Genomic DNA, 27,803 nt, shown 5'->3' with positions numbered 1-27,803 from the left:
GCAAATTATAATAACCACACCCTAACCTTAATGGCAACATGGAAAGTGAGAATGAACTCAATAATAATCACTCTTTTCAACACTGGCAGTCAGGAAAATTTATAGTTCAGTTAGCTAGATGGATCATCGTCAATTTGGTCAGCTCAGTGAATCAATAAAAAAGCCCTTACCTCTCACATAGATCAAAAATGAAGAGGCAGAATGAACCAAAACCAATTGGCACAATCTGCTTCAGGTAAATGGATAGTCGATTCCTTTCACTCTGATCCTAGGAGGTAAAACAGATGCACAACATGTTAGCAAACGTCGATGTAAACAGTGCAGAGATAAAAATGAAGCTTTTAAATAATTATTATATTTTTCCAATGGTACAGTGAAACAATGAGCCACAAGGACCAACGGTTTGCAAGTTTGAATTTCAATACAAATTCTGTGGAGTCAGTAACTGAACAATTCCAACTGACCCAAGATGCTGAGTAGAGACACAAAACATTGGAGTAACAGGCCGCATCTCTGGATAGAATGAATGTGATGGACTTCACGAAAGAGGAGGATGCCAAGGTTGTGGTTGGGACAAAGTGGTGTGAATTATAGGATAGGATAAACATAGTGAACACAGGTTATCATCTTTAAAAATGGCTAAATTACCTAGATAAATATATTTGAGAATAAAAGAAGGGAGTTAATTACAGAGGCTGATGTAAACCAAGTAATCAGATGGCACTTTAGTTTAGAGGTATAACATGGAACCAGACCCTTTGGCCACTGTATCTACGGCGATCATTGATCACTCATTTACATTAGTTCTATTGGTATCCCATTTTGGTATCCACTCCCTAGATACTAAGGGCAATTTGCAGAGGCCAATTAACCTACAAACCCACATCTTTGGGATGTGGGAGAAAACACAAGCACCTAGAGGAACCCCACTCTGTCACAGAGAGAATGTGTAAACTCCACACAGATGATAGAACAACCAATGGAACGCACATAAATGGAAAAAGGTATGATTGACCCGAATGCCTACATATTCTTAAAGGTAGTCAAGAGACTGAAATTGCCAGATTTTTGAGCAAAAGAACAAAATGCTGAGGGATCCCAACGGGCCAGGCTGCTTCAGTGGAGGGATGTGGACAAAGGACTTCGGGCTGAGAACTGTCCTCAGGCAATCTAAAGACTCCATACCGACCCGAATCGTTCTCTGTCCATTTCCCCTCCACAGATACTGCCTGGCCTATCTAGTTCCTCTAGCACTTTGCTTTTTATCCTTAAAGGTAGCACTGTAGGTGAATACGTCCGTTAAAAAGGCATACAGAACACATTACTGGCTGAGGTTTAGATTACACGAGCAGAGAGTTTGAAGTCGAACTGTGTAAAGCACTAGAAATGCCACAAGCACCACATGAGATTCTGGTGATCACACTACAGGAACAATGTAATGGAGTTGCACTGGACTGTGTGCAGTGAAGAATAACTCAGATAACACCTGAAGGAAAGCTTCTGCTACAGGTATTTTTGTTGGAATAATAAGAGCCAAGATAGTGCAACTACAAGGACCCATTTTCTCTTAGACAAGGTGGTCAAAAATCAGGGGCATGGATTAGGAGTAATTGGCAGAAAGATTATAGAGATAATGAAGGGAAATACCCATCATCCAGAGCATTGCAGAGAACACTATCTAGAAGGGTGGTAGAGGCAAAAAAACTCATGTTTAAACAGCCTTTCGATGTGTACTTGCATGCCCATGGTCCTTGTGAAGGAGGTGCAATTAGGTAAAGTAGTTGGCACAGCAATGATAAGCTAAATGGACTTGTTGCACAATGTTCTTTGATCCAGGTAAAAAGTACCTGGTTTGACACATTTATTGTCCCAGTTCAAAGCAGAAAATTTAATTGCAAAATGTCTCCCATCACTGACTATTAAAGTGATTTAAAAATTATCAAATGATTTAAATTTGTAAAAAGTCTTAAAAGTCCAAGTAACAACAGCTCCTTAGAGTTAGATCTAGCTCTTAGGTCTAAAGGAATCAAGGGATATGGGGAAAAAACAGGACGGGGTACTGATTTTAGATGATCAGTCATGATCATATTGAATGGCGGTGCTGGCTCGAAGGGCCGAATGGCCTACTCCTGCACCTATTGCTCTATGCTTCTGTTTCCTTTCTTTTCGTAAATTGAGTTAGAAAAGCTATTTCTCGAATTGAGAGATATACTGCAGAAGGAACTAACCATGAGATGCTCGCCACAGAAGATAATCCAAAATGACAGCAATGTGGCGTAGAAGATCCCCTGTCGAATGTCTCCAAACAGAAGCATCCAAGTCCAGTCAAATCCAATGGAAAACCATTCCACTGGGATATTGATAAAGGTCATTGAGATCCCAAGTGCAAAAATTACTCTGCAAATAAAATATTAATAACTTATGAAATTCATTGTAGTGAAAACCGTGACATTGTCTAGAAACGCCTGCACAACGAATCTTACAACTGTATCGTGTGCCTGCACGTATAACACAAGATACAGTTTCATTCCTTTTAAAATTACATTACTGCATTTTTGACAAGTGGTTTATTCATTATTCATTTGGTTAATTTCCAGACATGTTATTTTAATTATATCTTTACACATGCGATCTGCAACAGGAACAATTTGTCTTGTTAAGAAGCTTGGTTAATATTCAGAGACTCCTAATGCGATATCAATTGACACCAATTAACATGTAGACTTGAAATTCAGCCTGTGGTCCGATTTGGGTGGGTCAGTTTAATATTAGGAAATGCATACCAGTTGAGCTACAAGTTTACTAAATCTATTATTTCAATCGAATTAAAATTTTTGATAATGCATTGGATATCGGGTTCTAACACAAACAAATTTCTATTCCCAGAAGATAGACACAAAATGCTGGAGTAACTCAGCGGTACAGGCAGCATCTCTGAAGAGAAGGATTGAGTGATGGTTCGGATCAAGACCCTTCTTCAGACTGAGCTTGAACAGATAGGTCAATTTAAAGAAGGGTCTCAACACGAAACGTCACCCATTCCTTCTCTCCAGAGATGTTGCCTGTCCCGCTGAGTTACTCCGGCATTTTGTGTCTATCCTCAGTTTAAACCAGCATCTGCAGTTCCTTCCTACACATTTTTATTGCTAGACTTAGAAAGAGAGAAATTTTAAAAAAATAGGATATTCAAGGATTACAATATCTGCATAAAATGTTTAGTTTAAGTTAATTATTATTGGCAACATACTTTTTAGAATCATATATAAAAATACATCCATGAATCCACATTAAATATCAGTCTTACTTTTCCAGAAGGACAGGTGGACGAGTCATCATGGTAATTCGTCTCCAATACCAGATCATAATGATGAGAATACTGGGAGTCAGAAAGGTTTTCATTGCAAACCAGACCCTTGTAAATCCACCATTCTGATGAATTGACTGTTAAAATAATCAAAATGACAGTTGTTAAAAAGTCCCTGTGAAATGAAAAATTAATTGAATGTTGCTCTTATAGAACAGTATAGCAATGGGCCCTTTGGCCAACAATGTTTGTGCCGAACATGATGCCTAATTAAACTGATCTGTGCCGAACATGATGCATAATTAAACTAATAGGGAATTAAAGGGATTTCCAGGATGCAGGTGCTTTTCTATGCTGTGCTCTGAACACAAAAAGGAGCCTGCCAGGATTCTCCTCTCATTTTCAAGAGCAGAATACATGGTTATTTCAGTTACAATTCCTCAATGTGCCCACATCCTGCTAGTCTCTCCCAACCTGGCAAAGCACTGGAGGACTGCAGATATCTTAGGAAACATCACTATACATTAGCATTTATTGGCATGAATAGGAGAAACAGCAAAATATTATGCTTTGCTGGTATAGAAATGGACAATTTGTTAATATTTAGTTACAAAAAACTAGTGCTAAATCACTGTATGCTTTAATATCAGAACAGAGCAGTGACATTACCACCATCCGAACATTCTTCAGCTTTCCAATTTTCATGTTGATGTTCTTCTTCTCATTAACAGGAAGTCGGACGTTAATCAGATAATATTTATGTGAAACGCTGCCCAATTCCATGAAGGGAAGCAGTTCGCAGTCGTATAGCTGCCCCTGATTGTCATGTGTCTGTTCAATAGAAGAAAGAGAATGAATGAAAATCCAGAACACAAGGGATCAGGAGATTTTGTTACATAGTCATCCTCAGCCTCTAACTTGTGCTATGATGCCGTTTCATTGTTAAAGTGCTCTTCAAAATGTGAGCCCCGTGATCAGCATCAACAGCCAACTGTGCAAAAGCAGAGAATGGAGAATACAGAACGGATAGATGGAACTAACTAAGTGAGTGAAGTTGGCTGGCTATTGTGAAAAGACAATAGGATGTCAGATAAAGAGAGAATAGAAGAGAGGGACAGAGGTGGAAGGAGTTGGGGGTGGGAGAAATTGGTGAGGTTGTAACCCAAAATTGGAGAATTCAATGTTCATACCATTATGTGCACTCACCACCCATTCCCATCTCCTTCCACCCATACCCCTCCCTCTCCAGCGTTATATTTCACTCCTCTTTCCTCCTTATTGGATACCAATTTGTTCCCTTTTCATCTCTAGTTTTTGTTCACCCATCTGCCAATCAACCCCCCCCCCCCCACCTGTATCTGCCTATTATTTGCCACGCTTTACATTCCCTGCCCCTTTTTTCCCTACTTGCTCCCCACCCATTCCTATCAGTAGGAAAAAGGGTCCCAACCCAAAACATTGTCTCTCCAGTACCGAGTTACTCCAGCATTTTGTGGTTTATTCAAGATTTCAGCATCTGCAGATGCTCGTGTCTCTCTCTTAAACTTATGTCCAACAACACAGGGTTTTATTTCATTCAGAGGTTTATTCAATACAGTTTACACTCAAGTCTGTTGGATAATAACTCAGTATCATAATTCATTGAGAAATTCATTGAGATATACTGTAGATCTGGATACAGCAATTCTATTCGTATTGTATTGCGTACAGTTTTGGTCTCCAAATCTGAGGAAGGACATTATTGCCATAGAGGGAGTGCAGAGAAGGTTCACCAGACTGACCGGGATGTCTGGGATGTCTTATAGAAACATAGACTTGGTTTATACTCTCTAGAAATTAGGAGTGCAGGGGATCTTATAGGCTTACAAAATTCGGCCCATTTCGTTGCCTGCACCGACAATTTTAATATCTGAAAATTCATGGACAGGCTGATCAGGAAAATTGCTCCCGATGTAGTCCAGGACAAGGGGTCACCTGAAATCCTTTTCTCCGAGATACCCTCTGATCCCCTCTGGAACTCTCTGCCACAAGGGCCAGGCCATCTAACTATATTTAAGAGGGATAGATAACTGGATCAGAGGGTATGGAGAAAAGGCAGGTACGGGATACTGAGTTGGATGATCAGCCATGATCATTTGAATGGCGGTGCTGTCGAAGGGCCGAATGGAAAGACTGGATAGACCTGGCGTGGTTTATAACCTCTCTAGAATTTAGGAGATTCCGTGGGAGGAAGGGATCGTATACCCAACTGCCTACACTACTTTAATGTAAGGGGTTGGACGAGCAAGCCAGATTTCAATGATAGGGAAGGAAGATTGCAGGCTAACCGTAAATGTTGCCTGGGAACGTCTCATGATTCAGTGCAAGAAGATTATTAATAAAAGCAGAAAGTGCTGGAAAGTCCGTAGATCAAGCTAGGCATTTACAGAATTTTTAAAACTTGATTTCAGATTTGCAGTTTCTGATTTTCAACATTAATGGAAAGCTGATCCGAAATTACATACTTTTGGAGATGAGAAGTTGCAATTTAGCTTTCGGTTTTCAACAGTATGGGCCATTTCAGTCCATTCACTAACACGGTCATCACGATAGCCCAGCGAAACATTCAATGTGACCACAGCATCATCGTCTGCAATAGAAACAATGGCAGTTATTCTCCAAAATAAATAATTCCCTGAACACAATAAGGCATTTCTAAGAAATGTGAAAATAGTGACTCGTATCTGCCTCTTGTCACACGGGACAGACTATTGACTGATGTCTACTACCAACCTATTGATTCCCAGTTATCTAGACTACATGTTCTCCCACCTCTTGCAAAGACACTATCTCCTACTCTCAATTTCTCCATCTCCACCACATCTGCTCCCAAGCTGAGATTTTCCATTCCATGACATCAGAGATGTCCTCGTTCATTAGTAAACTTGATTTCTTCTCTGCAGTCATAGATGAACCACCTGATGTCATTGATGGATCTCTCACCCACGTCTTATAGGTACCTCTCCCCAAATACTTTCCCCTGGAGATGCAACACCATTCTATATACCTCCTCCCTCACCTCCAGGCAGGGGCCCCAGCAGTTCTTCCCGGTGAGACACAGATTCACGAGTACCATGTCTTTTATTTGGTCTACCTGCAACCTCTGGCACCCTAGAGAAAAAAAATCCAAATCTGTCTAACCTTCCCTGTAGCTAATACAGCACCCCCCCCCCCCCCACCAATCCAGACAACATTCAGGTAAACCTCTTCTGTACTCTTTCCAAAGCCTCCATGTCTCCATATCCTTCCTGTAATGGGGCAACCAGAACTTCACACAATACTCTAAATGCAGCCTAACCCAAGTCCTTTCAAGCTGCATCACAATTTTCTGTCACTTACACTCAATACCCTGACCTATGCGAGCAAGCATACCACATGCCTAGAAAGACACAAATACTAGAGTAATTCAGCGGGTCAGGCAGCATCTCTGGAGAAAATGGATACATGATGTTTCGGGTGAGGACCAGATACCATACGCCTTCTTTACCATTATCTACTTGTGTTGCCACTTTCAGAGAGTTATGGACTTGGACCCCAAGATCATTCTGTATATCAATGCTGTTTAGGATCATGTATTAATTGTATATTTTCCCCTTGCAATTGTCCTCCTAAAGCGCAACACCTCACACTTACTCGGATTAAACTCCATCTGCCATTTCTTTGCCCTTTTCTGTAGCTGATCTATATCCTGCTGTTTGTATGGGCTTATGCTCTTTGCCATGTAGTAGACACAGGATCTCAAGTCATAATTCATCAACTTGATATTAGATGGTTCACTTGCTGGAAAATCCAGATCTAAAAGAGTGAACCTAGAGAGTCAGAGCCATGCAGCGTGGAAACAGACCCTTTAGCACAACTTGCCCACAGTGACCAACATGACCCATTTACACTAATCTCACCTGCCTATATTTGGCCCATATCCCTCGAAACCCATCCAATCCATGTACCTGTCTAAATATTTCTTAAATGTTGCGACATCCACCAGTTAAGTCAAGTAGGAGTTTCTTCCCCAAAAGTGTTCAACTGAAACCTATGTTTTATAAAAGTAATAGAACCAAGGGCAATACATGCAAGGTAGGAAGGTTTATTGGAGTCTGGGCTAGTCAAGGGAGAGATTTTGTTCAGGCAGAGATGAGAAATGACACTTTACTTATCATTTGCCTGCATAAAACCTCTGTGGAGACTTTGCAGCCAGCATGGAGGGGAGGTGATTATTCAAGACGAGATGTACATAATATTTCGGAACTAATAACACAGTAGTTATCAAATAGGATGACTGAAATTAATAACGTTAAAAAAATAATACAAGGCTGCCATAATAATTCTTACTGGTTAAATACACAAGAGACCGAGCACAGGAATGAAATCTAAAAGAGTGGATGCATATTATTTGAAACAGTTTCAAAATCTTGCAAGTGGATTACTGATTGAAAAGTATTTGCCAGGTAGCAGACAAGGTTTACTGTTACTCTGTATGACCTGCAGCTGCTTTTACCAACCGGGAGCTAACGCTAATAAATTATTGGTCATCAATGCATAATTTTTCTGAATTTTACAAGTGCCGTCTAATCTCTTTAATATGTTACCCAATTTAGTCTCCTACGAAGCATTTTTAGATTTCATAACATTGAAAATCATATACTGCAGAAACAGTTTCCCTAAATAACAATATCCTTTACTGGAGAATAATAACAGAATTATGCTTCATTCGTCATAAGAGGCAGGCGTCAGCAAACTGTTTTTCTTCAGGCAGAGCACTGCAAATAAAAGCCTCATACAGGATCAGGCCATTCAGCCCATCAAGTCTCACCATTTAATCATGGCTGATCAACCCCATTCTCTTGCCTTCTCCCCATAACCTTTTAACACCCTTACCTATCTAGAATCTGTCTACCTTCACTTTAAAAACACCCAATGATAGCCTCCACAGACATCTGTGGCAATACATTCTATAGAATCACCATCAATATTCCCCCCGTCTTTATAAAGGTATATCCTTTTATTCAAAGACTGTGCCCTCTGGTCCTAGACTCCCCCACAAGTGGAAACTTCCTCTCCAGGTCTACTCTATGGAGGCCTTTCATTTTACAGTAAGATTCAATGTTTCCCCATCCTTCCAAACTCCAGTGAGTGTAGGCCCAGTGCTTCCAAATGCTTATCATATGTTAACCCAATCATCCCCGGGATCATCCTCTGGACCCTCCCAAATGCCAGCACACCCCTCCTCAGATATGGGGCGTAAAATTGCTCACTATTCGCCAAAGGCAAATAGTATCATACAAAGGCAAATATTATAAAGCCTCAGCTTTACCTCAGCTCAGCCTCAGCCTCAGCCTTACATCCCTGTTTTTATATTCTAATCCTCTTGAAATAAATCTTAACATTGCATTTGCTTTCCTTACCACCAATTCAACTTAGAAATCAATCTTCTGGGAATCCCGCGCCAGCACTCCCAAGTCCCTTTGCAGCTCTGATTTCTGAATCCCCTGCCCATTTAGAAAATGGTCTACACCTTTATTCCTACTACCAAAGTGCATGACTGCACACTTTGCAACACCATTTCATCTGCCACTTCTTTGTCTGCTCTCTCAACGTGTCCAAGTCCTTTTGCAAAGTCCCCGTTTTCTCTATACCACCTGCCTTTTTACCTATCTTCATATCATCTGCAAACAAGGCCACAAAGCCATCAATTCCCTCATCCAAATTATTGATATACAACATGAATAGGAGCAGCCCCAACACCGAACCCTGCAGAACACCGCTAGTCACTGGCAGCCAACCTGAAAAAGCCTCTTTATTCCCACTGCCTTCTGCCATTCAGCCAACCTTCTATCCACACTAGTATATTCCCTCCAATACCATGGGCTCCCATCTTCTTTAGCAGCCTCACGTGTGGCACCTTAAAGGCCTTCTGAAATTCAGCGAGAGTAGGAACATGAATATTCATTATACTCACAATGGAATATAATGAAAACTTAATATTGAAAGACTAGCATTTGAAATGAATTGGAGACTATTGCTGACATAAAAGCAACAGCCATTTCCATTTCAAAAGTACAGAGAATAAAGAGTTCTCACCAGCATTCTCTCCTTCATTCCTTCCGTCTATTAAACTTCTGCATTTGTGTACATAGGTTAGTTGCCAGAATTTGGTTGTAGTTATTAAAGTTCTCTTGACCTCAGCGCAGCATTTGACACTGTCGACCACACCATCCTAATTGACCGTCTCCGGTTCGGAGTTGGTATTGATGGCACTGCCCTGAGATGGTTCATCTCTTTGCTCAAAGGTAGGAGTTTCTCGACTAACATAGGCAACTCTTTCTCCTCCCCAGCTAATCTCTGCTGTGGGGTTCCACAAGGTTCCATCCTTGGCCCCATTCTCTTCTCCCTGTATATGCTCCCCTTAGGCCAAGTCATTGAAAGGCACGGCATTTCCTTCCATTGCTACGCAGACGATACACAACTCTATCTCCCCCTGAAGCCCAAAAACCAATCAAATCTACTTAACCTTACCCGCTGCCTCGAGGATATAAAGTGCTGGATGGCCCAGAACTTCCTCCAACAAAATGAGAGTAAGTCCGAGGTCATCCTTCTCGGCCCCTCGCACTCGATCAAAATGATAGCAGGCAGTCTTGGAAGCCTTACCCCACTACTCAAACCTCACGTCAAAAACCTCGGCGTGATATTTGACTCAGCACTGAAATTTGACAAACAAGTCAATGCCGTGGTAAAAGCTAGCCTCTTTCAGCTTCGGACGATAGCTAAAATAAAACAATTCCTCCACTTTGATGACCTCGAAAAGATCATCCACACATTTATCTCCTCCCTTCCTAGATTACTGCAACTCTCTCTACACTGGCATCAGACAATCGTCCCTGACCTGCCTGCAACTGGTCCAAAACGCCGCAGCGAGACTCCTGACGGGCACCCAAAAAAGGGACCACATCACCCCGATCCTGGCCTTTCTCCACTGGTTCCCTGTGCGGTTCCGTATACATTTCAAGACCCTCCTCTATGTCTACAAAACCCTCAATGGGCTTGCCCCCTCCTACATTAAAAGTCTTCTCTCCCACCACCACCTCCAGGTCCCTAAGATCGTCCGACTTGGGGCTAGTGAATATCTTGGCATAAGCTTAGGGGCGACCGCGCCTTTGCGGTTGCAGCTCCTAGACTGTGGAACAGCATCCCCCTTCCCATCAGAACTGCCCCCTCCATCGACTCCTTTAAGTCGAGACTAAAATCTTATCTATACTCCCAAGCCTTTCCTGACGTCCACTGAACGAGCGTTATATGTATATATGTATGTAGTTTGTTTATACTATTCTTATAACAAATGTAAAGCACTTAGACCAACAAGAGTTGTTTTTTAAATGTGCTATATAAATAAATGTGACGACTTGACTCTTACAAATCTCTTTTAAAAAAAAGTTGAGGGAGGAAGTTTCTCTGTAAAATGCACACTGATAAGAATTCTGACAAAAGATCCTCAAGCTGAAACTAGCATGGATTGAGTATTTCCTTATGATATAGAAGGCCATTTAGTTCAAAGAACCTCTCTCAGCTCTCAGAGAATTACCATCGATCCCATTGTCCCACTTATTTCCAGGGAAGGTACCATCTCACACACTCGTCAACACCAATGATTAACCAGCTTAAATAGTTCATCGCATCAATTGCAGAGGAAGACACTTTCGAGCAATGACCTTAAGGATGGAACAACTTACATTTGTGCTTTTCCTGTTCTCCATTGATTTCAAGCAGTCATTCTCGTCACGGACAGCCCGCTAATGCTCAACCTCACACTTAAAATATGGTGGAAAGGTTTGGCCACCTGCATGCCCATGCCAGACTTGTCAGTGGTTTCAGGGAACCAGGAATGCAGAACTTTACAGGAAAGAAAGTCACTATTCAACCCATCAACACTGCTGGCTCTGAGCGACAATAATCTGGAACAAATCTGAAAATACCACCACGTAAAAGCAATCTTGAAATAGTAAAAATTTAGGGTTATCAAATTATTTTTAAAAATCAAATGGCACCCACCATATATGAATTAAAGAGCGATTCGTACAATGATGAAACTAGTATGCTTGTTTCGTAATGGAACGTTTCTATACACAAATAACTGATGAGAAATACCAGAGGGAACTCAGTAAGTCAAGGTCACTTGATGTTGTGCATGTGCTGCATGATTTGGGATCGTATTACAGAGATCTAACAGTGAACCACACCACTCATTATTTGCTTTTAGATTGCACAATCTTTATCCTTTTATAGTCCTTTTTCAGCAGTATGATTTATTTGGAAACAAATGGTACTGTATTAGAAACATCACCATCCTGAAGTGATTAACTTCTGGAGTCTGATCCACAGGCATCAGATCACCTCCTTTTAAAATTAAAATGGCAACAGTTGAGGCTGGTCAACAAGTGCAGACCTTCGGTTGTGAAGGGGATTGCCCCACCTCACTTACCATGGATCTGAAATATTTGCCTCACTCGTGGGGAAAAAAAAAGCTAATTTAAAATGCTATTAATGTTATGAAATCCAACATAATAAAACGTGCATTTTTTGTTTATACACCTGACCATTTTTAATGCCAATATTGACAAGAAATCCATCCACCATGTTAGGACCATACAAGGTGATCATGGAGAATTTCCCTCGACCTAGTGTTGAAACAGCTGATACAACTATGATAAACTGTAATTTTCCGTCTGTGCCAATTTAGCCAAATGCACACATAGTATTTTTCTTGATCAAGAATCGGGAAAAAAAAACCCCACCCGCCTCCCTTAGTTTCATTATTTGAATGTTCAATATATGCCAAGTCCATACCTATTCAAATGAAAGATCTCAACATGTCAAAACAGAAGCGAGATAAAAAATAGATCATAAATCATTAATACAAAGACTTTTTGTGGAGTTTGTCTTTATGGAAAAACAGAACAGAAAACTAGTTGTGTGCGAATGCCAGATTAATGCAAGTACTTCACAGCCTGGGGTGCATGCCAATCTAATATTCTGTCACTCCACATTGTCTGTCACCCCTGACAACTAATCCACTTCAACAGCTGTGTTGTTGCTGGATAACTGCCAAATGTTGTTGAAGTAGAGTATTTATTTCATCCCGATTCCATGAATAAGCTTCATTTCACCCATAGGGATACGATTACTATTTGCAGATTTTGCTAACTCTTTTATCAATTACTTTCAGACTCAATCAAAACTCAAGCAGTCTAAGTAGTAGTTCTGACTGCCTGCTGCATCTAGAGTCAGGAATATTTAGTATGACTTTGGTCATGTATTAATTCACTATTCATCCACTCTTGTGACAATTAATGTTCAAGGTCTTTTATTGTCACGTGTACCATTTAAGGTACAGTGATATATGATTTACCATACAGTCATACTAAAAAATACCAACACATCGCTACATAAAAGTTAACATAAACATCCACCACAGCGGATTCCTCACTGTGATGGAAGGCAATAAAATCCAATCTTCTTCCCTCTTTATCCTCCCGCGGTCGGGGCTGTCAAACCATCCGCAGTCGGGGCGATCGAAGCTCCCGCAGCCGGTGATCGAAGCCCCCGTGTCGGGGCATTCAAAGCTCCTGCGGCCTGGAGCTCCCGAAGTCGGTCTCCAACCAGGGACCGTGAGCTCCACGATGTTAAAGTCTGCAGTTCTTTCAAAATCTATGCTTGAATCTTGCTGGTTATCTTTTAGATGACAAAGGGCCTGCAGATGCTGGAATTGGATGCAACAAAAACGAATTGCTGGAGGAACTTAGCAGGTCAGAGAGCATCTGTGCAGGGAACAGGACCGTTCATTTCCCTCCAGAGATATTGCCTGCCTCCCAATCCCTTCAGCAGTATTTTGCTCTGGCCATTACTTGGGCCCAACCTTTCATGCGTTTGCTTAATACTCTTTTGATATGCTTTTCTCTCCAATATCCAATACACCAGCAACTCCACTGGATAGCAAATCTTGCTTATCACCACCACACAAAATTGGTTTAAACATGGTGTGTATGACTCACCTGGATGTGGTCTCCTTTACTTTGGCTAGACCATGTGTTGATTGGCAACCCTTTCACTGAATACACACTGTCTGCCAAGACCTACTGGAGCACCATTGCTAACTCACCTTCCCATTCCGACCTTTGTGCTTGGCTTGCATTGCCAGTGTGAGGTCACAAGCAAACTGGAGGAACAAAACCTCGTATTACACTTGAATCCAAAAGTGCACTTTAACAACTCCATTCATTATGGTAATATGCAGGAAGAACGTCATCGGTGATGAGATCATTTTACATTGACTAAACCTTGATGACTCTAGCCAGAGGAAATAGTCATTTCGCAATTGCCAAACACAGCCTTGAATAAATTTAAAAACATACTTAAAGGTGTGCATTCCCCAAACAATGAAGACTTATTTTGAACATTTACACTTGGTCTCAGCACTCCTGGATTGCAGATGGGGAAGAAAATAAAACAAAAGACAAGGGCTTTGTTTCTGATTATTATATTTGTAGTGAGTTAAGTTCAAGTTTGTGTTTATTGTCACTTAACCAATTAAGGTACAGAGAAATTTGAGTTACCATACAACCATACTAAGTGAAAAGCAACAATACACGCAGCCACATAAAATAAAATGTAACAAACATCCACCACAGTGGAATCAACATTCTTCACTGTGATGGAAGGCAATAAAGTTCAGTCATCTTCCTCCTTTGTTCACCCATGGTCGGGACCTTTGAACCCTCCGCAGTCGCACTGCCGACGGTCCGATGTTCAAGCCCTCGCATGGAGCTCCGAATCAGCCTCTTCTTACCGGAGACCGTGGGCTTCACGGTGTTAAAAGTCCACAGGCCCCGTCGGAGCACTTTCGCTGGCGATCCTCAACAAAGGAACTCCCACTCCCCGATGTTAAAGTCCCCGCCCGCGGCTTGAAGCTCTGGGCAGGTCTCCAGGAACGGCCACACCACTCCACGATGTTAGGCCGCGGGGGGGGGGGGGGGGGGGGGGGGGGGGGGTATGGAGATGCATCACAGAGAAAAAAGGAGTGGCGACACTTTTAAGAAGCCGGACAACTTTTAATAAGCCAGAGATACACAGCTGTGAAGTTTACCGGGCATTTAACATTACCGCTTCTGAAAAATCGTGCTTACATTTATTTTCCCCAATGAGTGAATGAAAATGCCCGGTCAGCAAAGGAGATTAACTAAAACTACCTACGTCTATCTCGACTACCTACAACAACATGGCGACCCCACTACCACTGCACCTACAACTACAAAAGTATCGATTTTCTCTATGGTGACCAATTTTTGGTCACAGAAAATGTTTCAACATGTTGAAAGGTTTGCTGCACCATACTGACGTCGCGACTAGTTACCAGAATGCGGGAACTCCTCGCCACCATGAAGGAGACTCACCAGAGACCACCAGCAAACATATGGCGACCATGTGGCGAGCGCAGAGTTTCCTGCACTCGCCTAATTGGGACAGGCCCTTAATGCGTGCACGCAACAAGAACCAGACAACTTTCAAACGTGGACTAATCAGTGGCAAGTAATATTCATGAGGCACAAGTGTTATGTAGTAGCCATATCTTACAAGGGGAGCTAACCATTTACCCGTGACATATCAGGTTCATTACACAACAAATCCAGAATTGCCTAGTGGGAACGACCATCAACATTTTGGAGATCAATGATAACAACAAACATTGTGCCACAAAAAGCAGGTCTGAGGCTGAATATCCTGTGGCGAACAGCTCTTGGGGAGAAGGCAGGAGAATGGTGTTGAGAGGAAGAGATAGATAATCCATGATTGAATGGCAGAGTAGATCTGATGGACTGAATGGCCTAATTCCTCTCCTATCATTTATGAACTTAAGACCCCCCCCCCCCCCCCCCAAAGCCCATCCACTACATAGAAAGGCACTTATCGGGTGTGTGATGAATACTCTTCACCAGCCTAGACGAGTGCAGCTTCAATACAATACAATTTATTTGTCACTTGAAACTCATAGAGGCTCAAGTGAAATGTTGTTTCTGCAGTCATACATACAAGAAAAAAAAGACCCAAGACACAACACAATTTACATAGACATCCATCACAGCGCATCTCCACCTCGCTGTGATGGAAGGCAAAAAAACTTATCTCTCCCCTGCACTTCCCTCTCCCCCCGATGTCAGAGTCAAAGTCAGAGCCCAAGTCAGAGCCCCCGGCGGGCGACAACAATTGTCCCGTGGCCATTAATGCTGCACTGGGTGCTGCAAGGCCGCGCTCCGGGTCTTGTTGTTGGAGCCCCGGGCGGGCGCTGGCAAAGTCCCGCAGCCATTGAAGCCACGCCGGGCAATGATGTCAGGCCCCACTCCAGGTCATCCTTGACCCCACTACTCGGGCAGGAGAAGTCGCCGTTGCGGAAGCCCCGAAAAGCGGTCTCCCAGCAGGGACCCGCGGGCTCCCGGTGTAACTGTCTACCAGACCTGCGGTTGGAGCCTCCGAATCCCCGGGGTCGGGTCGCAGCAGCGCGCCACCACCGCTCCACCCGCTCCGGACTCGGCCAGCTCCACAATGGTGAGTAGCTCCGCAGCTCCGTGACTGGAGCCACAGGACGTTCCAGCTGGAGGCCGCTCCACGGTGCTAGGCCCCAACGACAACGGAGACCCAACAGGGAAAGGTCGGGTTCTCCGTGCAGGGGAAAGATTTTAAAAGTTCCCCCCCCCCCCCCCCCCCCCCCCCCCCCCCCCCCCCCCCCCCCACACACACACACACACACACACACATACCCCATCAAAATAAAAACTACATAACGGGACAAAAAAATAACAAAAAAACGGACAGATTAGAGGCCGCTGCGACGCGAGTCGCGCCGCCCACCAGATACATCATTCATAGACGTCAACAATGTAAAGGATAAAACAGTCTGCATGATTGACATTATATCTGCAAACTTAATATTTATTCCCTTCACCACTGGCATATTATGGTAACAGTGTGTACTTTCTGAAAATATACTGCAGTTATTCAGAGCCTCATAGTCATTTAGAAGCTATTGGAGTGGATTATTTGCGTTAGGATTTACTCCCATTTGGAAGAGAATGGGGTGGTTAGCAACTGTCAGTATGGCTTTCAACATGGCAGGGCAGGTCATGACATGAATTTGAAGACTTTGTTTTGAGGAGGTGATCGACGAAAGTAGGGTGGTGGTTGTTGTTTACATGGATTTTAGTAAGGCATTTGATCAAGGCCCCCCCATCCTAGGCCGATACAGAAGGTTAAGAAACACAGGATTAAATGATTTGGCTGGATGGATTCAGAACTCGAGGACAGGGTAGTGGTGGAAGGGCGTTATTCTGGCTGAAAGCACGAGACCAGTGATGTCGCGTGGGGATCTACGCTGGGACCGCTTAGTTTGTGATATGGAAAAATGACTTGGATACAAAAGTAGATGGATTGGATAGTAAATCTGGAGACAATACCAAGACTAATAGATTGGACCTATAGTGTCAAGAAGGGTTCTGATTCAAAACGTCATCCATCCTTTTTCTCCCGAGATGCTGACGGTCTTGCTGAATTATTCCAGCATTGTGTCAATCCAAGATTACTCGAGTTGTAGACATTGAAAGGGGCTGTTGAAATGTGCATCTGGATATAGATTGCTTTTTTAGTTACCTTTTAGTTGTTTTTTTTTTTTAAAAAGCTTCCCAATCCTTCATGTTAATCTTTGCCATGTTACACGCATTCTCTTTTGCTTTTATGCTGTCTTTGACTTCCCTTGTCAGCCATGGTCACCTCATTCTCTCCTTAGTATGTTTCTTCCACTTTTGAATGAAAATATCCCAAATCTTCCCAATGACTCCCAGAAACCTGCCATTGCTGCTCCACTGCTATTCCTGCTGGCGTCCTTCACAATCAACTTTAGCCAGCTCTACATTATGAGTACTGTCTGCTTGGAGTTTCTTCACCTTAAGCTCCCTAATCAAATCAGGTTCATTACACAACAAATCCAGAATTGCCTAGTGGGAACGACCACGAGTTGCTCCAAAAAGCCATCTCATAGGCATTCCACAAATTCCTTCTCTTGGGATCCAGTACCCAGCTAATTTTCCCAGTCTACCTGCATATTGAAAACCCTCACGACCACTGTAACATTCCCTTTCTTACATGCCTTTTCAATCCTATAATGTAATTTGCAATCTACACCCGACTATGATTCAGAGCCCTATATACAATTCCCATCAGGGTCTTTTTACCCTTGTAGTTTCGTAACGCTACCTACAATGATTCTACATCTATTGATCCTATGTCGTTTCTTGGTATGGATTAGGTTTCATTTCTTACCAGCAAAGCCCACCTTCCTGTCTTTTCAATAGGATGTGTAGCCTAGGATGTTGAGCTCCCAGCTCCTTCAGCCACAACTCTTTTTTTTTTAATTTAAAAAAAAAATATTTTATTAGAAGTACAATCATATGGCACCAAAGTGCCTAATATATATTTTCATAATACATTTTATGTACAGCTTCTTTTTTTTTGTTATATTAAAGAAAGATTAGAATAAGAAAAATAAATTAGATAATAAAGGATAGAAAGACATGAGATATATAGTGTGAAGAAAAAGAAAAAAGACGAATGAGTGAAGAAAGTTGAGAAAAAGAAAATAGAAAAAAGAGAATTAAAAAAAATAATAATAAATAAATAAAGGAGATCATTGTTTATAATCTTGACCAACCCTTGTCCAGTCCTGAAACAGTTATTTTTACAATTGTGTTGCACCATATGATTCCAAAAGACGACAAATGAGGAATTAGGAGGAATCGCATTTCCTCAAGATGTTCGGTGTCCAACATACTTGCAATCCACATTTTAAGCGTTGGTATTGATGTATTTTTCCAAAGTTTAAGTATTAATTTTTTTGCTATTATTAAACCATAGTTAAAAAATAAATTTTGAGATGTCCAATAATAATAAATGTTCAATTTATTCCCATCTTCCATTACGCCAAATATAATCATTTCAGTATTAGGTTCCATTCTTATCTTAAATAATTTTGTAAATATTTCGAAAATATCACTCCAAAATCTATAAAGTTTTATGCAGGAAACTAAGGAGTGCGTTATAGTTGCATTTTGGGATAGACATTTATCACAAATGGTGGATATTTGGATAACATTTGTTCAATCTTGTTTTTGAATAATATAATCTATGTAAAATTTTAAATTGAATTAGATTATGTCTTACATTAATCGAACATTTGTGAATATATATCAAGTACTTTTCCCATGTAACCTTCGTAATTTTTATCATTAGTTCCCGTTCCCACTCTTCTCTAAGTACCTCTGTCGATGGTAGGTCTACATTTAGAATACTATTATATAAATATGATATTAATTTTTGTGTCACCTTCAATATTCATTGCTTCTTCCAATAATTCAGGAGTTATTTTTTGATATCCTTGAATACATTTCCAAATTCTTATTGTGCCATATATAATTGGGTTCTTCTTATATATTGTGTTATTCAGTTTTTTCGGGGAGAACGGATCGTTCCTATATTACAAGGATGACAATCCTCTTTCTCCATTTTTATCTATTCTATCTGTTGGGTAGAACTATCCAGCCAATAAATTATATTCTTAATATGCACTGACCAGTAATAATACATAAAATTCGGAAGTGAAAGTCCCCCGACCTCTTTTGGTTTACATAAGTTTTTTTTGTAATTCTATGTGATCTATAGTCCCAAATAAAATTAGTAATATTAGAGTCTAATTTATTTATTTATTTTTTAATATTTTGGTATACAGGTGCACAACCTTTTATCCGAAGATCCAAATAACGAAAAGCTCCGAATAGCGGACATTTTTTCAGTCCTTGAAGAAAGGTCCTTGAAGACGTTCACCGAGGGCAGAGGTGACAGCGGAACCTCCGGTCGGTCCTCGAAGAAAGGGGAACTAAATCCCCATTCATAAAAGAGGTGAGGGTATATTGCGCGGGAGGGTTAATAATTGACAATCTGCTGCTGCCTGCCCGCTGATTTAAAAAGTTCCCACGGTAGACTCACGATACACAGTGTATAGTGAGTCTTGCGTGGGAACGTTTTAACTCAGCGGGCAGGCAGCAGCAGATTGTCGCTCCCTTCAGTTTCACCCCACCTACACCCCTCTGCTTCCCGACCATGTGTGTAACCCCTTCCCTCCCCTCTCCAGTTCCCCGCCCATTGCACCAGCACGGGGGCTTTGCACTGTATTCACGTCGGCGATGTCAGCAGGTCAGTGCCAGTCACCAGAGACGTCAGGACCAACGGGACACCGACCCCCAGGCCCACTGCAAGCACGGAGATCCCAGAGACCCACAGCCAGCAGCAGCCCAGCCCCGTTCCACTCCAGAGGAACACGCTTCCCGTAGGGACAGAAGCTGATGGTGTGCAAGGTACGTCTTGTTCTTGGGGTTGCAGATGAAGGGGCGCAGCTCGGGCTGTGACGTCTCCGGCCACCCCCCTGTACAGGAGCTGAGACTGGGAACTGTACCGCCCTTGCAGGTGAGTGGGGTTGTTTGCAGTTGCAGAGGGAGGGGGCAAGGACGGTACAGTTCCCAGTCTCAGCTCCTGTCCAGAGGGGTGGCCAGAGACGCCAGGACCAACAGGAACCCACTCCCCGATGGGCCGCTACAGCGACAAGTGGCAGTTCGCCCACAGCCCGAGCTGCGCCCCCTCATCTGCAACCCGGGTTCCTCTGGAGTTGGAACGGGGCTGGGCTAGAGTTGCTGATGGCTGTGAGTCTCCGGGATCTCCGTGCTTGCAGTCGGTGTCTCATTGGTCCTGACATCTCCGGCCACCCCCTGGACAGGAGCCGAGACTGAACTGTACCGCCCTTGCCCCCTCCCTCTGCAACTGCAAACAACCCCACTCTCCTGCTCACCTGCAAGGGCGGTACAGTTCCCAGTCTCAGCTCCTGTACAGGGGGGTGGCCGAAGACGTCAGGACCACCAGATGCCGCTCCCCGATGCGCCGCTACGGCAACAAGTGGCAGTTCGCCCACAGCCCGAGCTGCGCCCCCTCATCGGGACACCGACCCCCAGGCCCACTGCAAGCACGGAGATCCCAGATCAGCAACTCCAGCCCAGCCCCGCTCCAACTCCAGAGGAACACCCTCCCCGAAGGGGCAGAAGCTGATGGTGTGCAAGGTACGTCTTGTTCTTGGGGTGGCGCAGCTCGGGCTGTGGGCGAACTGCCACTTGTCGCCGTAGCGGCCCATCGCGGAGCGGATTCCTCTGGAGTTGGGAGGGACAGGGAGACACAGCGGCTTTTGAGAATGGTGGGCGATCACTTTCAAAGTTCTGCCCACACAGTCAGTACACCTCTCTTATACTTGTCTCCCGCACTAAGATCATCTCGCAGAGAATGATCCCAGCTTAACCGTCCCTATTCTCTCCTATTCTGCAAGAAAAAACTACATTGAAGACTCAAACTCGCGATCGAGTAACTGCCGGGATCGAGGCGCAAATTCGTGACCTTGCGGATATGAGCCGAGCACTACCACTGAGACAGCCGTTAAAATCTACGCTAAAAATCTTCCAATCCGAAAGCCGAAAAATTCCGAATTACGAAAAGTGTCTGGTCCCAAGGCATAGACTGAAATAGGTATAGTAATTGTGGTAGGAAGATCATTTTTATTGCATTTATTCTACTTAACAATGATAAAGGAAGTCTTTTCCAAAATTTAATCAGCGTATTAAGTTTATTTAATAAAGGTATAAAATTAGCGTTGAATGATGGTTTATATTTTCTAGTAATCTGAATACCCAAATATTTAAATTTTTCTGTTGCGATTTTAAAGGGGAACTTCAATAAATGTGTAGGCTCTTGAGGTTTTAATGTCATGATTTCACTTTTATTCCTGTTTATTTCAGCCACAACTCTGAAGTCCACAATGTCGTTCCCGACAATTTCTAACTGTGCTATAATCGTATCCACGTTGTTTTGTATATTCCAAGCATTCAAATATAAAACTTTCAGTTCTGTATTCACCACCCCTCTTCTCAAATTGGTCCCCATGTTGCCTGATGTTAGACTCATCCCCTTCGAAATTTTCTGTCCCTTTTCGGATACTGGAGACTTCAGTAAACTCTCCTGCACGCCCTTTAAATTTATCCATACTTGCAGGAGAGTTTACTGAAGTCTCCTGCACGCCCTTTAAATTTATCCATACTTCGCCAATTCTTTGGTTTAAAGTCTTATCTATACGATTTGCCAGGACCCTGGTCCCAGTGAGGTTGAGGTGTAGTCCGTCCCATCGGAACAGCTCCCTTCTTCCCCACTACTGATGCCAGTGTTCTACAAATTCAAACCTACTTCCACATCACTCTAACCCACTCGAAATACTCCCGAATCTTGTAGCCCCTGTACTCATGGATCAGGTAGCAATCCAGAGATTATCATCTCTTTGGTTCTGCTTTGTAAATTAGTCCCTAGCTGCCCAAATTTCCTGAGCAGAACCCCTTTCATTGTTCACCCTACGTCATTGGTACCCACATGGATCACGGGGACTATACATTTCCCTTCCCACTCTAACTTCCTTTACAGGTCAGATGAGATGTCCCAAATCCAGGCACCAGGCAGGCAATACAGCCTTTGGGACTCTCGATCTCATGATAGAGAATTGTCTATTCCTCCGGACTATATTATCACCAATAACAACTTATCTTCTCTCTCCCCTCTTGAATAGCTTCCTGATTAGGTTGCTCATCCTTCCTATGGCCCCCCACTCTCCTCCACGCAGGGAACACTAATCTCAGACCTGTTTGACCCACTCAAGCTTCTGCCTCTTGGATTCCCCTACCTGCCACACTCAATCACACCCTCTTTCTCCTGATTGGAAGTAGACAATCTTAAAAGGTGTAACAGCCTTAAGAAACACAGCCTCCCGGTAATTCTCCACGTTCCTGATGAGCCACAGTCTTTAAAGCTCAGATTCCATGTCATCAATTTTGAGCCCAAGTTCCTCGATCAACCGTCACTTGCCGCAGATGTGGTCACAAGGAACAAAATAGAGTCTACCAGATTATGCCACATTTAAATAAAAAAAATTCTCATGCAAACAAAATCAGTCTTTAACAGTAACATTTCTCAGGAGTACTCCAGTTAATGGTTTACACAATTTACCAGATTTGCACGATTCACCTGGGGGAATGGAGATAAATGAGTGCAAGAGTAGAGTACAACATCAGGTAAATGTGTGGTTATTCATACTGGAAAGAAGAGTGAACAAACAAAATTAGTAGGCAAACTGAATGGGACTACAAAAAGTGGGGACTGAAGTAATTAGAAAGGCCAATAAATTGTTGGCCTCTATTTCAAAGGATATGAAAATTAAAATGGAAAGTTTTGATGCAACTTTATAGAGTCCTGGCAAAACACACCAGGAGTACTGCCTACAATTTTGATTTCTGTAATTAAAGGATGGATGTGATTAGACTGGATTTAGTGCACAGAACGTTCACTACATTGATTCAGAGATGAAGGATTCATGTGTAAAGAGGATAAGTAGATTGGGCCAATTCACATTGCAAGATGGAAGAATGAGAGGTGATCTCATTGAACCGTACAAGATTCTGTGCAGGACTGACAAGGCGGATGGTGAGAATACGTGGTGTAGATTCAGAAGAAGGCTTTACTGTTTTCAAAATGCAGATGTGGAGGAATTTCTTCTCTCCCAAAGGCCTGTGTATTTTTAAAAGTATCTACCCCAGAGAGCTGTGGAGGTGAAATTATTGAATATATTCAAGGCTAAAATAAATAGAAATTTAAACTGGAGGGGATTTAAAGAGAAACCTAGAAAATGGTGTTAAGGCCAAGACTGGATCTTGAATTTATTCAACGGTGGAGCAAGTCTACTTATGGTCCTTTACCAATTTTCCATTAGTCAAAGTTCTGGAATCACATTGGAATAAAATCCACTGCTTTTTACATAACTTACTAGTCTTCCTGCTGAAAATAGAATTTTAGCATATGATTAAAAAAGCCATCCTTCCTAATCCACCACTTACCTATCTTGTTGTCAATTTGAAATTCAATCTCAAATTGCAAAACCACCAACAGGAATTGAAACCAGGAACTCATCTCCCAATTTTGATGCGGGATGTGAGTTGCAAACACAATATCATTGGCTTCTATCTGTTGCTTCATAGCTTCAGAAAAATCCTGGATTTTTTTCTCGCATTGGTTAGGACCCCATGGCATGAACCACTTGGACTTCTGATGTTTTCTTATATCCACACATTTTGTTGCAAGATATTGAACTCCGATAGTTGGACGTGGAGCTGAAAATTTTGAATGAGAAACAATCGATTAGAAATATAAATTAAGTTTGGATTGATTTATTTAGTTTAATGTTATCAAAAGATGTACTTTTTCTGATCTTTAGCTCCAAAAACTTCACTGGAACATATAATCCATATAGAAAGATCCAATAACCATGTATCAATACAATACAATTTATTTGTGTCATTTGAACCTCATTGAGGCTCAAACGAAATTTGGTTTCTGCAGTCATACACACAAGAAAAAGAACCAAGACACAACACAATTTACACAAACATCCATCACAGTGATCTCCTCCTCACTGTGATGGAAGGCAAAGTCTTATCGCTCCCCTGCACTCCTCATTCTCCTCCCGATGTCAAAGTTAAAGCCCCCGGCGGGCGATGGTAGGTGTCCCGCGGCCATTAAAGCCGCGCCGGGTGATGCAAGGCCTCGCTCCGGGTCTTGGTGTTGGAGCCCCCGGCGGGCGATGGTAAGTGTCCCGCGGCCATTTAAAGCCGTGCCGGGCGATGTAAGGCCCCGCTCCAGGTCATCCTCAACCCCGCAACTCGGGCGGGAGAAGTCGCCGTTGTGGAAGCCCCGAAAAGCAGTCTCCCAGCAGGGACCTGCGGGCTCCCGGTGTCACCGTCCACCAGACCTGCGGTTGGAGCTCCGAATCGCCGAGGGTCGGGTCGCAGCCGCGCGCCACCACCACTCCTCCCACTCCGAACTCAGCCAGTTCCACGATGGTGGATAAGTCCGTCGCTCCGCGACTGGAGCCTCAGATCATTCCGGTTGGAGGCTGCTCCACAGTGCTCGGCCCCAACGACAACGGAGACCCGACAGGGAAAAGGTCGGGTTCTCCGTGCAGGGGAAAGATTTTAAAAGTTTCCCCCACCCCCCGCAGGGCTCTCACTTCACTATTTTTCCGCGGGCAACCTTGGCAGCTTTTTAGGTTGCCAAATGACATTTTAGGTGGTCATTTAAGATGGCTTGCATGACGAGTGCTCGAACGAAGTGCGTAGTTACCAGTCGGAATTATGCTCAATGAAGCATTCACATATTATTTCTGCTTCAAATAAAGTCACAAACTAATATATTCACCAATCAAGACATGATATATACCACAATGACATGCATCAAAATTATAATACAGTATCTCAACTCTTTTTACACATTGCAATTAATGCAATTTTTATTATTTATTTCCACTTCCAAACAAAAATGTGGTTGGATTATTCAGCGTATGATCAACCTGTGTCAATAAATCCTGGACCTTGATAACATATATGCTTAACCATGCACACTACAGATTGATGCAAGCATGTTTTCTGTGAAGGACCGAAAATTATCATGACATGGCCATAGCATGGGTCGTTATTGCTATTGTTACAGAAACACTCTCGCTTCCCACATAATTTATCCACAACAAAATATACAGGTTGCAAGGAATTTTCTAAAGGCATTTTATGATAATAGCTGTTAAAACAACATTACACTGACTAACAAGAGATGGCCAAAGAACATAAATGCAGCAAATGTTTGGTAATATATTTAAAGGTGTCAAGACGCCACATTACCAGACATTCAGATTAGATGTATGTGGCAATGAAGATACCCAGTTTGTAAGCACCATTTTTAAAAAGAATTGTTGATAAACGCTTTTTCCATCATTCCCATTTCAGAATTAACGTTAAAATTTCAATTGAAATATCTCCTGACCAAATTTGTGATGTATATGACTGACTGTAGAAGTAAAACCTGGATAAATCCAATGTATAGTTGTGAATGTTGCTCATTAAATAACTACAGTACTGATACTCCATATTAACAGCATTGATTTGCCATTAAAATGAATTCTGTAATAACGTGTCAGTGACAATCGAACACTGTGGTTTTAATGTTTCACCTGTTCAAAATGTAATTAATCCATCTTTATGGATTAAAACAAATAATAACATTGGGAATTAAAACATATTTGATTGCATTCCGTTATCAAACATAGTCAATGTTAGCTCTGAAGATATTTCCAGCACGGGGGGGGGGGGGGAGGGGTGGGATGTACGAATCAGTGCAGGATGGATAGATGGTGGTGGGGGCTTGAGAAGGCAATCGGTGTGGATTGGATGGATTGAGGCAGGGGAATTAGTGTGTATTGGTTGGAGTAGGTAAAATTGTGAGGGGAGAGCGCGGGGGATGTCAGTGGGGTTGAATGGGGTGGATCAGTACAGGATTGATGGGGGCATCGGTACAGGATGAATGGGGGGGATCAGTACAGGATGAATGGGATGAGCAGTGCAGGATGGATGGGAATGGGGGGTCAGTACAGGATGAATTGGGGGCCCAGTGTAGGATTGATGGGGAGTGGCAGGAGAATCAATGCGAGGTGGCTAGGGAGATCAGTGCAGGATGAATAGGGAGGTTTCACGGCAGTCGGGTCACGACCCATGGCCCGTACTGTTGCTACGCTACTCCAAATGGATTACACGCGATGAACTGCAGGTAAGCACTTACCATTGTTTCCAGCGTAGCGGGCCTGTTAAAACCCGCTGAAATTGTCAATTTTTGCATTGTAAATAATTATGGAAATCGGGATAAGCGTGCGAGACATTTAGCATACTTCAGAATTCCAAAAGTGAGGAGAAATGATGGTAGATAGAAGCGGGAGCTGAAGGGACAACAACAGCCACAGTGTTTGGCGAACATTGGCCATTTGCTCACTGCATTTCATCAACAGCAAGGCATTATTTGTGTTTTTTCTCGATTCCTTTGGCATCTAAAAAGTTTCAGAAGTGATAAATCTGGCTGTAATTTTTTTAAATCGCCCATGGCTCTCGTGGGTTTTTACATACAAAATGAAAACGCACCTGAAGAAAAATTTACGATCCAGGGCTGCCGAGAGCGTTTTGGCTCGTCTCCCTCCTCCGATCACCGCGCTCTATCCTCAGTCCCGCCTCTCCCTACTTCCGCCTCTGACCGACACCTCCCTCCTCCAAGGGTCTGTTTTGGTGGAGTGGCAGCAGCTGCCGCTAACAGGCTGGGCGGGGTACGGGAGGAGGAGATGTAGCCGTTGGCGCCGCCGTCGCTGCCCGTCATTCGCTCCGACCCTCCGTCACGCCACACTTAGCATCTTTCCCACAACCGTCGCCGACACAAAACGTCACGTTCCTTTTCTCCAGAGATGCTGCCGGACCCGCGGAGTTACTCCAGTTTTTTTGTGTCTTATCTTCGGTATAAACCAAGTTGCCAAGCCGGGCAAAATGACTCGCCGTTTAGGTTGCCCGGCGGCACTTTTAGTGGTCATTGGCACCCGAGCAACCATGAATTTCGAGCCCTGCCCCCGCCCCCCCCACACATACCCAGTTATAAAAAAAGCACTTTAACTACATTCAAACGTGACAAAAAATGTAAAAAACGACTGACGGACTGCAGAGGCCGCTGCGACGCGAGTTCAGTGATATTGTGATATCAGCTCAGTGCAGTAACCCAGTGAGACCCATACACCATGTTCTCTTTAAAATATTTATCCAATTTATTTTTAAAAAGCACAACAAAATCATCATTCACTCACCCCCAGGATACAAATGCCAGATTTATGGACACCTCTGCTCCCATAACAATACATTAAAAAGACATATACCTTCTTTCCTATGAGCTGCAGAACTAGTTTTGCCCTTTGCTTCACTGTTGGTATGTGTTCTTCCTCAGTATAATGTGCTTCAGATGCCATTCATTATAATACTCTATGACTCAATCAATTATGTGGAGATTGAGTTACGACAGTGATTCTTATGCATTTTCATACTTTTGGACAAAAATTGACTTACGGATTCCTCCAAATACCGAACCTGTTCATTATCCAGTGAAGGCCTTTATTCACAGCACAGAAGAGTTATTCCCCACATCATCCAGGATCTTTGGCTTCAAACACTTTAAATCTGTGTGCTTTGAACCTTTAAGTGGAGGGGTCAAGGTCCAAGGCACACAAATTGAAAACCTTTCATCCCCAATCATCAACCCCAATTCCGTAGACTTACCGTCAACATTAAAAACTTTAATCTCTGTGGCAACTAAATTAACTCTTCTCTCTGCCCAGAGAGCACCTTCTCTCCTCACCTTCTCTCAGCTCTTCAAATTCTTTCTGGAA

General features: G+C 42.8%; 1 protein-coding gene across 2 annotated transcripts in view; it reads right to left on the bottom strand.

Moving 5' to 3' along the window:
- wls (Wnt ligand secretion mediator) overlaps positions 1 to 27,803 on the bottom strand; it is a 58,016-nt gene that overhangs the window by 20,368 nt on the left and 9,845 nt on the right. For both annotated transcript variants that reach the window (XM_055641912.1, XM_055641913.1), the window contains exons 2-7: positions 23,404 to 23,676; positions 5,809 to 5,933; positions 3,974 to 4,135; positions 3,305 to 3,441; positions 2,229 to 2,397; positions 171 to 268 (exon numbers count right to left, since the gene is read on the bottom strand). In XM_055641912.1, coding sequence (XP_055497887.1) covers positions 171 to 268; positions 2,229 to 2,397; positions 3,305 to 3,441; positions 3,974 to 4,135; positions 5,809 to 5,933; positions 23,404 to 23,676 — 964 coding nt within the window. The remainder of the gene's footprint in view (positions 1 to 170; positions 269 to 2,228; positions 2,398 to 3,304; positions 3,442 to 3,973; positions 4,136 to 5,808; positions 5,934 to 23,403; positions 23,677 to 27,803) is intronic.

Source organism: Leucoraja erinacea, chromosome 10 (genome assembly GCF_028641065.1).
Source record: "Leucoraja erinacea ecotype New England chromosome 10, Leri_hhj_1, whole genome shotgun sequence".
NCBI lineage: Eukaryota > Metazoa > Chordata > Chondrichthyes > Rajiformes > Rajidae > Leucoraja > Leucoraja erinaceus.
The sequence above is the reverse complement of the archived record's forward strand: the minus strand, read 5'-3'. Positions and strand labels throughout refer to the sequence as shown.